Here is a 15799-nt window from a genome sequence, read left to right as displayed (position 1 = left end):
TTTTTAAACCGTACCATGAGAAAGGACTCAGACCAATCAATAACAATATGCATAATATGAACGCAATGTTTTGATGGAAAATTCCAAAAAGCTTAATAATTATTCCACGAAAATATTTTCCAGAACATTTTGTGCAAATAAAAAAATCGCCCAATTTATTACATTCAACAAAATTAAAGAACTATGATGTACAGTTATCAAGATAGAGCCTCCATATCGATCATTACAAAATGCCCTAACTGCAGACACAGAAATAATGTTGCTATGTTGCCATCAAATTGAATACAAAAAATATGGTTTCCTTATGTTGCAAAATTACATAACCCCTCCACATAATTTGTTCTAAACTTATTTTTAAGAAACGAAAACAATAGTACAACATATAGTGTCACTGTGATATAAGCGTCGGTCTTATGCTAAATACATACATATTAAGAGTAAAAGAAAAAAAAATAAAATATGCAAAAAATAATCCACGAAATGTGCAATTAAATGATACTATTGCTCATACAACATAATGCAGAAATTACTCGAATTTGCAAATGAACATACCGACTTATTATACATAGGTGGCCACCGGGCTCCCCATGTTAGTAAATAGTTACGTAGATATAAGGTATAATAGATAAAGGAAATTTTCCCAGTGCATTCATTATTTTTTTCGCCCTATTCTTTCAAAAATTCTCTGTAGCGTAGAGAATTGCACGTAATTTTCTTTTTAGTAATATACTACAAAGGAATCATAACAACGCCAATGCTAATAATACAAGTGATGTATATAAATATAGTACACACCCCTTTTGGTTGCTCCTAGAATTTTTAGAATATATTAAAAGTACGTGTTATTTATTCTTAGCGAAAATTCTTTCATTACACTATCTAACAATTCTTTCGTTTTAATTTTAGTGTGTGTATGGGGCAACATTTTCTATAACAAATTAGCAAATTTATATTTTATTAATGTCACATTTCTTTTCCTTAAATATATATAGATATGCATACTACACCCCATAATGCCGTTTTCCTCCCCGCACGACAGAACGTTAAATATATTCTAAAAATATATTTAGCGAAATCACATGGTTCCTCTAAACTATAATTTTCTCTTTCTTAGGGTTCTAAGAGCATTATGAACATTACATATTATATATAGCATCTTATGTAATATATATATATATATATATATATATATATATATATATATTTTTCTGATTCCCTAACAATTTTCTTGCAATTTATAGAGGGGATTCTCTATAAGCAGCCATCGTACCGGTAAATCAGCTGAGTAAAAGAACCCCGTGAATTCCGTATCCTTATTTTACACCCATCAGTTATTACAAATTTTAGTGGAAGTGATGCCCATTATTTATATTTACAAATATTCAAGATCTATGTACTACAGTGATGATACTAAATTACTTAAAAAAGTGTAAATTCTATTTTTCTTTACTCCATATGTAAAGGTTCCAAATAAATATATGCCAACTGTATATTTAGTCCTTATAGAAACATCTATAAATTTAATGATCCTTTAAAGATCCAGCAAAAGAACTTTAAAAATATTTAAAAATATTCTACGTTTTTAGTTGATATAACTTGTTCTCTTAGTAATAATTTAAGAAATTACAAAATTTAGGGTAACTTTTTTTTTTTTCCCCCCCCAGGAATTGTGCACTATCTAAAATATGCTTACAAGAATGCAAGTTACAACACATCTGAGATAATTAGGAAAAAAATAATTGCCACTTCGAAACTTGGTAAAGGCCTTCTGTAGAACGGGAAATTTTCATAATTTTTATTTATCTATGAAAAAGAATACGAGTAAATTATTGTTTCTATTCTATTTTATTTATAATTGATTTTCCGTTTGCCCATTTATATGTAATAATTTATTCGCATCTAACATGTTAAAATGTAATTTTCTTTTATGCATATTTTCTTTTTTTACGGGGGAATAATAAAAAAAAAAACACAGTGGCTCAACCAATATTAACAATTTCTCAAGTTATATTTATTATCTCTTTAGGATGTACTTAAAAATTGTTCCTATAATTAGTAACATTTTGTTTGCAATTAAAAATATATAATAGTAATTAAATTAAAGCATTGTAACATTGTAAGAATATTTTCTTGCTAAATTATTAAAAAAACAAAATTTTACTAAAAAAAAAAAAATTATACACTTAATTAATTCTTGAGAGTAACCCATCTGAAGTACTAAAATTCCCTTATAATGCTTGATATAATTCAAGTTACTATAAATTTTATTCAACATGGCAGAACACACTAGCAAATTATCCGTTTTCTCAAGAATTGTCACGTCCTCCCTTTTAGTACTTGTATGAAAAAATTACAACTGAAGAAAATATATATTACTTTTTGACTTATGATTTTCCCTTCATCCATGAATCCCCGCACACCCCTTGGGGAGCTAATATATTTGTACATATATGTCCCCTTGTTGTAAAATCCCTGATACCCCCCCCACCCCCCCTGTTGCTCTTTACTCCATATATATTACATGAAAATGTGTATGACATAATCTGATGAACATTTTTCTTTTCCTTTTTAGTCATATACCTTCGTTCAATCATGGGATAGCGCAGCATGCCAAGAGAATGCTGTCAGAACCAGTAGACTGTTAACAAGCCATACCCTAATAGGAAACACACAAGCTGCTCAATACCCCTATTTAAAAAATGAAGTCATGGACTTTTATGACGAAGAATATGATACTTCTGAAGAATGTTTAAATCAGTTGGTACACCGTGAGGCACGTGGAAACACTTTCAGTAACCGAATACATGAGGGCAATTTCCAACGGAGAAGTTACTACAATTTAGATGCATCCTGTGATGTCCTTAGAGGTACCAATGAAATCAAAAGGGGACTGCAAAAAAAATCAAAAGGAACTAATAGTTCCTTAGACATCGACTATTTCTATGATGATGAGGATGCTCCATGCACATCAACATCTAAGGAATTAGCAAGATGTGATAAATCCATAAGTTCTCGAAAATATATAACGCCTGGATTAAAAGGGAAAACATCAACTGAATCCAGATTATTCGACTACAAACCCGAAGAAAACTTTGGAACTCTTAAAAAATTGATTATAGAAGCTTCTGCTGCAGAACCACCATCTAAAGATGGAATCATCGTAGCTTTGAAAAAATTCGATAAAAAATTCGAAGTTGAATTATTACGTTCAGTATATGACAAGGCTCTTTCCGACTATGATGAATGCAAATATAAAACGGGGAAAAGGAAATACAAACATTTTATGAGAAAATTTAGAGTGTTCTTACCACCAACTATGAACATGGCTCTTTTAATGTTAATGTTGGTATTTCAATCGACATTATTTTTCACGGGAATCTTTTCATTTTTGTCATGCACATTATTTACAATGATGTCTTACTATGGATATAAATTTGCAAAAATTCAGAAAATGAGGACATGTTACAGAAATTTTGTAAAAAATGGGACTCCGAGAAAACAAATTAAATACGAGAAGAATTATTTTTAGGTCTTATCCCAAAGCTATTTAATTGGGGTTTTTAAATGCGCAGAAAATTTTGGATATCTTTTAAATCAGAATTATATACAAAACAAAGCACATTTGGTGAGATGAATTTTTTTTTTTTTTTTTTTTGGTAATTATAAAAAACATTATTAACAGTATAATTTTATTTATTATTTATTTTATTTTTTTTTATTTTTTTTTTTTTTTTGCTAATACCTAATGGTATGATATTTACATTACACTTTTTAACTGTTTATTTGTTGAATACTTAATTAAATATAATGCCACTACCTGCTATAACTACTATTAAGAATAATTATAATATGAAATGAAAAGAAGCATATTTTATACATACATGAATAATATTCTATTCTTTTCCTTTTTTTTTTTCTTTTCTGCTCATATATTTGTTCGTGTTTGTGCGATAACTTTTATTTGCTGTGCCTTTTTTTATTTTTATTAATTATTTGAATAATCCAATTTTGTATATATATATATATTTTTTAATTACTTTTATTCATGTAAAAACTATAAAATATTTGACTTTCAAGGATCATTAAGAAATAAATAGTTTTAAAAGAAATTATTTCACGGTTTATGTATGCTGATCATATATTTATCACCAAAATGAAGTATATTTTACTAACACCAGTCTTAGGGTCATTCGTATATGCCGAATTATTGGTCGATTATAAAGTCCCGCACAAGGTACCTAACAAATTTTCATACAATTTGTGAGAGAAAAACGCGCGCTCGGAATACGTATATCTCTATATTTTTTACGCATTCCCAATGATATTTTCTTCATTGTCCTTTATTTAAGCTGTTCTTTCTAGCCCTCCATGTTTATGAAAAGCATAAGAGCACATAAAGGGGGTCGCTTTAAAAGAAATTGTCTAGCTTGCTAATTTTATACTTAGTCAAATCGGCAAGCGGGTATTAATAATGCCGTACGCTTTAACATGAAGCAACGTTGCTGCCAAAAATTTTCTTCTATACGTTTGTTTCTAAGAATTTATACACTTATTGCCAAATTGATATATCTATTTTCCTCCTACTTCATATATACTTTTGGCAATTTTGTAACATATGTATATAAGTATGTTTGGATGTATGGAATGCGTGCTTGTATATTTCCTTACTACATCAATTTGGACGATGATAAATGGAAAAAATGTTGGTAATGTAGCAACTTTATATACGACTATTCATCTGACACCTTTAGTGTCTAATCAGAGAATGCGCAACAGAAACATAGTTAATAAATGTTAATTTCTTTGTATTCTTTCGACATCTTGTATTTTTTCGAAGATGAATATTCTCTCCGTATTATAAGATCATACTAGACATGACATACTCCTTGTAACATTATTATTTTATATTTATAATATTATTTTCAGTCCTTAAAGCTTCTCAAATAGACAAACGGATGATGCATCACAACATGAGTATTGCTTTCTTCAACACTTTTCATCACATTTCAAAAAAGGAATAACAATTTTTCTTTTAAATTTTGTTTTTCTTATATTTTGCAAAATTATTACTTAAACATATAAATGGTGTCCTGTATATGCTCCATTAGGGTAAACTTCAAATATAATGCTTACACGTTAGGCGTGTGTGTGTGTGGGGGGGGGGCCTTATATACACCAATCTCCTCCTCTGATTCATTATGCTAGAAGTTTTTTCCTAATTTGGACAATCGGAAAGTGTAAACTACATTGTAAAATATTTGTCACCTTTGTTGTTCCGCTTAATAGTGTTATGCTAGTTCAATTATTATGTAAGTATGCATCGAATACAGATGGAAAATACAGTAAAATTGAACTGGTCATTCCGTTCTTATAAGAATCAACAAGGAGAAGTAATCTGAACGTCGCGATGACATATTATTTACGTATATTTAATTTCACGAGGAACGCAATCCTCATGTATTCTTTTTATCTCCGGTTTAGTTAATTTTACAATAATATTTGCCTCTTAGCAAAAAAATTACAATTTTTAAAGGATAACAAAATGATTAATACAACACTTTGAATATGTTGCATTTCTGAAGATGTTCTATTATGTGTACACATTAGATTCATATAGAAGCACTCTACATCTGCCTCTTCAATTTTCACCTTCAAAATGATAAATTTTATTTACCTTCTTGTTTCTTAAACTGTTTGAAGTTCGTACATAATTGTGAACTTGTAAAAGTACGCATGTACTATATCTATTTCTTTATCAATTTATTCATAGAACATATAAATTCGCATAAAGAAGGTAAAATCAGAATTAGACATGACACAGTATAAGTATCTCGAAATTTGTGAATGCACATATATATATATATATATGTATTTGATAAATTCCTTCACACTTTTCATGAGGACATTTACAAATTACTTGCTTCTTTATGTTTACACATCCACTTTGGGCAAATCAAAGGAATACATATCCTAATTTTGTCACACTATAAGGGATATTCGTATATATCAGATAACATCAAAAGTAGCATACTTCAAATACTAAAATACAATTATATTCATACTTATTTTGAGTTCCTAATACAGGCATCATAAATAGAAAATTATAAATTTGTTCTGCTTCCTTCATGAATCTATTAGATGTTATATAAATCTACAGCATAGCTTATATGTCATATTTATAGGCCATTAACCTTATTTAGGTATAAGTTATGTAATTCTAACGAAACGTCTTCCATTCAAATGTTTCCATCGTCATTAATAACTGATTTCATTACTAATCATTCCCACTTTTAAAATTAATGCCTCTTTATCATTTAAGTTAAATCGTTCTACTTTTCTTCCCCTTTTATTTTCCCTCGCTCCACATTACTATATTATTCTCTTCACTTTGTTTAACATCCTCCTTGTGTAAAGTTAGATTATATAAAACATTAAAAATAAATGCACACATTCATTTTAAAAATTCATTCATTCTATATATGTAGAAATGGGAAAACCTTAAAATAATAGTACTATTAAAAAAATATCATCACTGTACAAAATTAAATGGAAGCCCCCTAGAATTATTTAATGGAGAATAAATTGAAATTTAACTACCTTTACTTTTTTAAACTATCATAACATCATTCATAAATTTAGTAAGAACAAAAAAAAATAATCTATTCTTATTGAATTTCTTTTTCATCTTAAGTAATATAGTTCACAAAAGAATTTAGATAAGGTTTTATTATACATACCTTGTTTATCGTCTTATATTCCTTCTATTAGTAAAGAATCGTCGAAGGAGCAATTAATTTTTGTACAAAAAAAAGAAAATTGAAAATATCAGTAGAGTACTCAAAGGGTCAAATGCTTCCCATCCCCCTGTTCGTCAAATGAATGAGTACTTATTTTCATCGTGTAAGCAAATGTAGAACTATTTTATACAGAAGAATATTTATTTAATATTTAATTATTTTGAACACATTATGCAAAAAATCATTTATTTTGTACCCAATGAACATATTTAAAAAAATATATATTATTGGGAGAATCATAGAAACCGTAGAGAAACAGGAATAAAAGAAGTAATTCAGAAATATTATTATTCCTTAAAATGAAAGTATACCCTCTTCTCCTCCCCCCTGTTATCCAAATTCATATATTTTAACATTTTTCCTGTTATTACTTAATATATGTCTATAAACATTATAAAATATGATGTTGTCATAAACATTTACAACTTTAATAAAAAAAAAAAAAAAAATTATGGGTATCATGTTTTGAAACTATAAAATAATTCGATTATCAGGCGAAACAATTCTTAATAGTCAATGCCATTTCTACATTATTTTAACATACAATTGACACAAAAAATTCGAAAAAATATATTTCTGCTATCAGAAACATGTAGAAGAAAGTTAGATAAATTATATAATAAAAACGTTAATATCTGCATAACAGTTCAACCTGCATTACGTTAAATTGTAAATATTAATTTTTATAAAAACATCACGTTTACATAAAATATTTGACAGAACATATATTCCATTTCTTTATTGTAACTTTATTCTTCATATTGCATTCTTTCTTCTACAGAAATATATTCTAAGATTAAATTATAATAGATAAATATTTAAATAAAAATATTCTTCAATAAATATAAATACTTTTTTTCTAACATCCAACTTCAAATATTTTCTTCTTTGCAATTTGATAGATAAATCTAAATAACAAATTTATCCAAAATTTTACTAAGACCAAGATCTTCTAATAAGTATTATAATATTTACAGAAATTTTATTTCCACCTATAATATTTATTTCTTTATATCTGTATTATTTCCAATACTCAGGAAAAACAATATAGTTTATTACTAAATTGAAAAGGAGTAGTATTAACCACAATTTAAGATAAAAAAATAATCATAAACTCTCAAAAATGAAGAACTTATATGCATTCTTACTTTTATTTTGTACCTTAATTGTCAGTTGTTCGGCATCATGTTTTGGCAATTCTGGGAAAGGTTCTTGTTTAGTACGATAAAATTCATTCTTATATATTCATACATATAAAAAGTATTATTCTCTTTCATACTAAATAATAATCCAGAAAGATATATATATTTATTCATTGTTCATTTCTTTAATTTTCCCAATATAGTACAGTAATAGCTTATATGAAAAATACCAAAGGAGGAAGCATAGAAATGTTCAAGGTCCCAGAGCACCGAGATCGAATGCAGCAGACGCCTATAGAAAAGGAAATACAGCGCCAAGAACACCGCCCAAGGGAAATGAGCATAGTAGTCCCGCACCCTTACAATTAGAAAAAGAACATTAAAGCATTGCACCTGAAGAGAAGAAGCTGCCCCTGTATTTCCTGAGAATGTTGAGGATAACTAGAATAACAGGTAGTTCAATAAGAAAAGAAGTTATATAAGTAATTGTTTTACCCCCCTTAAAAAATGAATTATATAAATTAACACAATATATTGAAAAATATATGCCAAAATAGAACATTTTTACGCGAAAGGAACAGAATAATTCATACTTTTTTACATTTTTATTTTTCTTTTTAAAGAACATTTTTTCGAATACTGCCAACCCACTGTAATATTGTCCTCCCTTCTTAAACGTTAAGACTGCATTTGTTGCGTAGATCGACTGCACTGTTTCCCCTTGAATGTTATTTCATAAGCACATGTATATGTTCGTACGTATTGTTAATTTTTATTTTTGTACCATATCATTCCAGTGTCATTTTATACTAATTAGATTTTTCCATAAACTAGAACGGTCGTACTGATAGAACTTACATCACAGAATATCGTAAGTCTTTATTTTCTTAAAGTAATAAAAAAGTGCTCACTAATAATTTGTTTACCTTCCTAGTTTGGTTATTATTTGTGCCCAATTCCTGTTGTCCAACAGTTATTTTTCTTGCTTCTTTCAGGTCAATTTTATGGATAGGATAAATATTGGTTCTACTTATTTGTACAGTGACATACTTCTTTCCAATAAAAATAATAATTGAAACATTCTCATGGAGAAATTGTTCCCACTAGTTATAATAACAAACGATATATGTCATCAATGGTAATGACTATTATTATTCGTTTCTTTCGGCATAAACTGTCCTGGTGTCTTTATCCTTCCAATTTTATATATAAAACAATTGGAAGACAGAAAAAAAAAATCTGAAATAATGTCTTGAATTTTTCAATATAAACTTTATTACTAAACTTCGCAGGGATCATAATGATGACTTTCCCTTCCCCTTTGCTTACTTCAACTCTGCACCTAACTGAGGAAGCATTAACAACCTTAACATTTATGCGTGTAAATCGGATTCGAAATTGTTGTCTTATAAAATAGGACCTTCTTTGGTTAAAAAAAATATACAATTCTATTACATCCATATGTGCTCATTACGCAGTGCCCATATTAGCATTAATTATTTTTATTCCCGAATTAGCGAAAGGTGCGACAAAGTGAAGAAACACAAAATTTTACAAATTGTTTCGTTCCATGTACTTCCTTAAACCTTGTTGTCTAAGTAAACCATTATATGTTTTATATACGTACGTCAGCCCTTCTTTTGACCTTCCTTTTTTCTTCTATAAAATATGTACTAAAAGGTGACACATTGATTTTTTCCCATTTTGAACAGTGCCTGACAGTGATATGCACTCAAGCATAAAGATACGCATACGACAATTTTTCGATGCTTTTCACTCTTTTCTTTTGCAAAACAGCTCTAAAGGGAGAAAAGGACAAAATGGGGAAAAAAAAATTTACCATCACACGCCTGTCAATAAACAGAAACCCCTACACATTTTCATCTACGAAAAAGCATCTAAACATGGAACGACTCGTTAAGGAGTTTTGGTAACATTAGGCAATTTAAGAAAAATAACAATATTATGCTGATCGATTTCATCTCCTTTTAGTCTTTTCATTTGGGAGTATTTTAATTTATGCGCAGAGGCACCCTTCCTTAAAGATTATTCACATTTCCGCTTTAGCAGGTATGATTCATTCTCAAAATGCTCAATTTGACATGTGGATGGTGATCATATTTTAAAACCCTTAAATATGATGAGTAAACATTTATTTTAATTTTCCTTTTTTTTTTTTTTTTTTTTTAAATATGTTGTCCTCAGCTAAACATGCAGCTAAAAAATATTGAACATGCAAAATATGAAAGAATTTTTCTCTTCTTTCTTCAACATTATGACGATGGGTGAACTTTGTAAATCTGATTGGACATGTGCTCAAGATATTTTCGCGCTCACGTCCTGCTGTGCACCCGAGTGTACTCCCCCCTTTTAGACGCTTCCTATGAGGTTCCCATTTCTGGTAATTCATTCAAGTTCCATGATTGCCCAAGGCCTGTAGCGCTTCTTCGCATGATTTGATTGCCCATATCAATTAACAATATCATTTTGCGTATTGTGCCATTTTCCGGGGAACTTAAAAATGAGGATAAGTTAAAAGAGGGTTAAACGGACTCACGATTAATTTGTCCCTCTCCCCTTGTAACTTTTTAATGTTTAAGATATAAACGGAAAGGGGGGGGGGAAGGTTGTCAATTCAAAAGCATAATTATCATATGCATCTACCCCCATGTGCTCATTTCCATATTCCCTATTTTGTGTGCTACCTCGAATTGGGTGTCGCCCGCTAAAAGTAGTACGACACGTCACACATTCACCTCCTTTTGGCACAAATTGATTATGTGCTTGATCTTCTGCCACTTTAAGTATACGCATATTTTTTGGCCAACATCAATGCATACAATTTCGCCCCCCCCCATTTTGATAATATCGAAATTGTAGATTTTATCTATTGCGTTCGATTCTCTGTTTGGCAAAATTATTGCAATTGAAAGGAAGAAGGGTACATTCTTAATTTAAGAAATATAGTTTTTACGTTTCCGCGTTAAAATGACAAACAATGAAGAAGTCCCCAATAAGAGACAGTTACTTTGCACATTTAGAACATGTGATGGAAAAAGAAGAAAAAAAAAAAAAAAGTATGCCGCATAAACATACGGCCAAAACGGACATGTATGAAGCCCCAAAGGAACACACCAGCAGAAATACAACAGTAACACACAAATTGATAATATGAAAACAGCTTTTTTTTTTTTATGTACAAGGAAGGAGATCATTTCGTACACCGCTTTCGGAAGAACCATATTTTATTTTTTTAATTCCATCGTTCCCGCGCCGCTCAGATTGTACACATTTCCATTTTTTAAATTTAAGACCACATTGATTGTTGTTTAATTTACCTTCTCTTCAAAAGGGGGACGACCTACCACTATTCATTTTTTAAATGAACAACTGTGGGAAAAAGAAAAAGGAGAAGAATACTTTCCATTTTGAAAAATACCTGCACGTTACCTTGTCATGATTCTATTTTTCACCACAATACTACGTATTCTGAACGTTCCAAAATGAGCAACATCCCACTGAAGGGAGTTACACATTTTACGCCTTTTTTTTTTAAACGTTCTTCTTCATGTAGTACCAAAAAAATTGGAATACAAAACTATAGAATAATTTCTTCACTTCCTTACATTTCACGAAATAGTTTTTTTCTTCTGGGGGAAGAAGGACTGAAAGTTGCACCTTCCAGATATTCCGATTCATTTTTATAGAAGCATTAACACACACAGCAAAATGAATAATGAAACGGACTTACAAAGTGGGACAGCAGATGGGAATAGTACACGTGTAATAACTTTTCAATCCAATTCAACACCTTTAGCCACGGATATTGATAACTTTTCACTCGAACAGTACACGAATCAACTATCAACTACGGCTACGAGCACACTAGTAGAGGGTCTTCTTAACAGCGTTAGTGAGGCTATCAGCGATGCCGTAGGCAATATAACTTCTTCTTTATCAGGAAATGAATCCGCAAGCCTGCATTCTTCATTAGCCTCTAACAGCGGGAATTTTCCCGTTATTCATAATGAAACAATTGGCAACACTGCGGAAAATTTTCTCCCTGGAGGAAGCTCAAAAGAAGCATGTGTATTACTAAATACTTTTATTTTCCTTCTTCCCTTCCTTTCACTCTTGATCATAATTCCCCTCGCAGCGTTTTTATACGACGTAAGTTAAATTCTACTTGGGTGGTGTACTCACACATCCTTCTTTTTTCTTTTTTCTTTTTTTCCACATATATAAAACTGAATTGCACTTCCAATAAGTAGAGTGCATTATATATATATGGTGTAAATATATACATATATATTTCACCTTCTATTTTGTGATAGAAAACCCCACTTGGAACATGTTACAATAGAGTGTGTGACCTTCTGTGCGGTATCCCCGAGGAGGATGAACAGGATAACGGAGATGGAAATGAAACATATGGTGACATTGAGAAAGGAGCCTACGCAGGTGGCACCCGAAGGACAAATTCGGATCACCGTGATTGTGCAAAAAATAAAAAAAAAAAAAAAAAACATAGAAGAAGGCGGAACTCATATAATTTTAGGAATCCCGCTTTCACCGAATCTTATGTACGAGAGCTTGGCGTTACTTATTGGGGTAATGAAATTGGAAATAACTTTTTTAACCCCTCATTACATGAGACATATGTTAATACGCTTACGGGAGTTGGAGAAGATAAAGATCACAATGGCAATGACAATAGAGGGACTCCTACTGATAAAAGGAAATATAAAGAAAATGATGCTGTTGAGGGCATAGGACATGTGAACTCTGCTTTTTACTCGCCATCACTAGAATCGGGCGCAAATAATTTTGAAGAGATTCATTTATGAGCAGCGTCCGTTTAAGAAGAATTTCAGAATGACAAATATTTACGAACTTAAAAATGCCAAGTACAAGGATTTGTAAATTTTGAGAACGTGAAGGCAAAAAAGAAAAAAAAAAGCGGAACAACTATATATGAAAAATTATTCTTCTACTAGAGGGTAAAGCACTTGCGGCATTTATTCACACATAACAGATAAGAAAGAACAAAGCAGTAATGGCTCAAACAATTATGAACAGAGGACATGTTAATTCTCTCGCAAAGAGGACCTCAAAAAAGGGAAATATATTTTTTTTCCATTTTTAAAAATTTTATTTGGTAATCGGCCATTTCGGGAAATTCATCACAATGATTGTGTGCATGCCATTTTTTTTGGACACTCAATCTGCGCTAACTAGCCCACGGCAATATAAAAAAAAAAAAGACACATCATTTAAGCAAGCGTATTTTATTCGCTAAATGCTGGGTTGTTGTGGAAGCTATCACGGAGGGGCGTCTCCACAAAACGGACATGCATTAGTATTTTTTAAAATTTCTTCTCTAATTCCAAATGCATTTTATATGAATAAGTGTAACATAAGGATTGCCCTATTATATGTGAAGATTTCATCTGTGCTTGTTCGCAAATTATGATGCGAGGTATGTTCCTATGCTCACACCTGTATAGATGTAGACATTAGGCATATTGGGAACCATTCCTCGGGCATTACTCGAGGTACACCATTATGATTGTACCGCAGCTACATCGCTGGCCCGTGCTGTAAGGATGCTCCTTTCCCCTTCCCCTGCTTCGGGGCACATTTTTTTTGTTTCCCACAGATGTCACACACATGTGACTAAATCGAAGTAACAAAAATACTCACGCGAACAGCACCATTCATAATGCCAAAAAAAAAAAAAAAAAAAAAAAGAAGAAAGAAAACCTTATGATCCTTTCCAATTTCAGAAGTACATTTCCCATTTGGACATGAAAAAGTGTGTGCTCCTGCTCCACGGAACGCAGCGCTAGTTCCGACATATGGTATCAAAGTAATGGCCCCTGCAGAATTCTCCATCTGGTTTATTTTTCGCCAACAGCACGCTTTATTTTCCCAAATGGTAGACATAAAGGCAGGGTACGTTCGCCGCAAGTTATTGCGAATTGACAAGTTTACTCTTACAGCATTTTTCCTTGGTCGGACACAGTGAACATGGGCGTATATTTCTAACAAACCGATATGTAGAAAAGGGGCATAAACGTAGCTAACCTTCATCTTCTAATCAGATCAGTTAAAACTTGAATATTTGTACACAACGCGAAACGCGTTCTGACCGCGAATCACATAGCAGCAATTCTGTTCGCTTCGCACGAGGTGCACAGACGAATACTTTTAATTGGTGTAGTTCAATAAAAAAGTACATGTCTCTATGATTTGCCGAAAGGACATAAAATTGTGCACGCCCTTTTCTAAGAAATCAATAAGCAGTTGCTTAAAAAAAAAAAAAAAAAAAAAAAAAAAGAAGATAATTCATTGCACAAAATTTTCCTATGATCTTACTCTCACAAAATAATTACAAATTTACTATTCAACACATGTAAACATGAAACATGAAATTTTTGTAATGCCTATATATATAGGTGTATAGAACTATATATATAGATATCTAAAGGATGTTCCTTTTTTTTTTTTTTTTTTTTTTTAATTTTAAAAGAATAAATATATAATTAAGCGTAAACACTAGTATGAAATATTAAAATGGAAAAATCTTAGGGAAAAAAAAAAAAAATCTTCTCATAGTTGCGTCTGTGCTTCTAAAATAAATATTTCAACGGAACAACAGTATATGAAGTAGTCCATGCATGTACAAGTTGCGCAACTGCGCGTGCGGAACATATACAATGGTGCCGACACACATAATGCACAAATGCCTATTTTATTTATTCACGTAGGAGTGAATAAACATGTAAACATATGGGTACGAACTTGCACTTATATGTACAAGGTGCTGTCATTGTTTAATTATGATTCTACTGGGGTTTCTGGGTCGGTGGGAGAATCAGTTGCATCGGTCGTTTCTGTATTTCCTTCTACGACGGACTCAGAACTGTCGGTGTCGGGGGTTTCATTTGTATTCTCTCCGTTTACCTGTGGTGCCTTTCTCTTTTTGTAAATTCCCAATCCCACTGCTCCTCCTAGTAAGAGAGCCAAAGCTGTAGCTGCTGATGATATTACGCATAATTTTTTCTTTTTATTTTTCTTCTCAATTTGATCATCAATTTGGTCAATTGCCTTTCCCGCGTCATCTTTAGGTGAGGGTTTTACTGGAGATGGGGTTGGAGCTGGAGGGATGGTTCCTGGGCCTGATAATTTAGCAGATGATGCAGAGGCGCCGGAGACCGGGGCGCTTACAGAATTTGAAGAGTTTCCTGATACAACATTGGAGCAGGGTGAATTACATGAATTACCTGAATTGCCTGATTTGCCTGAATTGCCTGAATTGCCTGAATTGCCTGTGCTGCTTAGATTACCTGAATTAGCAGATGAGTTCCCATGGTTGACTCCACAATTACCATTACCATGGCCGTGATTGCTGTGCACGTGGGGTTTCTTATTTACATGATCACAGTGGCATTCTGGAGTTAACAACTTAACAGCAAGGAGGAAAGCGAAAACTGAACATGCTCTGGTGAATTTCATTTTTAGAAATGCGTTAATAAAGGAGATAATAAAATAAAAGATTTAGTTTTTTATTATGTTTGGCCTTATTGAAGAAGCCTTATTTTAGGGGATTATTAAAAAAGCGCGTAGAGGGATGAATCGCGTTAGTTTTAGTTTATATATAACTTTGTTCTTTCAATACTAATTTTTTTATTTTATCTTATCTTTTTCTTTAAGCTTGTTTCTGCTTTTTTATTTTTCTTCTATCATTTATTTAATAAGATAATAATATAGCATTAAAGTATTAGATAACAATTGTGTTGCGTAAAAAAACCTATCATAAAAAAGGGGTGGGTAAAATTAATCTTAAAGGGAGGAATT

At 31.3% G+C, this 15799-nt stretch overlaps 3 protein-coding genes across 3 annotated transcripts; 2 read left to right on the top strand and 1 right to left on the bottom strand.

The window, feature by feature from the left end:
* Positions 1–2273: 2273 nt before the first annotated feature.
* PKNH_0321600 (Plasmodium exported protein, unknown function) lies at positions 2274–3529 on the top strand (the record flags this gene model as incomplete). Its single annotated transcript, XM_002261142.1, has 2 exons — positions 2274–2339; positions 2573–3529. 2 exons carry the CDS (start codon positions 2274–2276, stop codon positions 3527–3529), a joined length of 1023 nt encoding a protein of 340 aa, XP_002261178.1.
* An 8139-nt stretch (positions 3530–11668) lies between these two features.
* PKNH_0321500 (conserved Plasmodium protein, unknown function) lies at positions 11669–12786 on the top strand (the record flags this gene model as incomplete). The annotated part of the gene is made up of 2 exons (XM_039113841.1): positions 11669–12109; positions 12274–12786. The coding sequence occupies 2 exons, from the start codon at positions 11669–11671 to the stop codon at positions 12784–12786; spliced, it is 954 nt and encodes a 317-aa protein (XP_038969453.1).
* Positions 12787–14779: 1993 nt separating this feature from the next.
* PKNH_0321400 (early transcribed membrane protein) lies at positions 14780–15457 on the bottom strand (the record flags this gene model as incomplete). The annotated part of the gene is made up of 1 exon (XM_002261140.1): positions 14780–15457. The coding sequence occupies one exon, from the start codon at positions 15455–15457 to the stop codon at positions 14780–14782; it is 678 nt and encodes a 225-aa protein (XP_002261176.1).
* Positions 15458–15799: the final 342 nt, after the last annotated feature.

Source organism: Plasmodium knowlesi (genome assembly GCF_000006355.2).
Source record: "Plasmodium knowlesi strain H genome assembly, chromosome: 3".
Classification (NCBI taxonomy): domain Eukaryota; phylum Apicomplexa; class Aconoidasida; order Haemosporida; family Plasmodiidae; genus Plasmodium; species Plasmodium knowlesi.
Note: the sequence above shows the minus strand (reverse complement) of the source record. Positions and strands in the feature narration are given on the sequence as shown.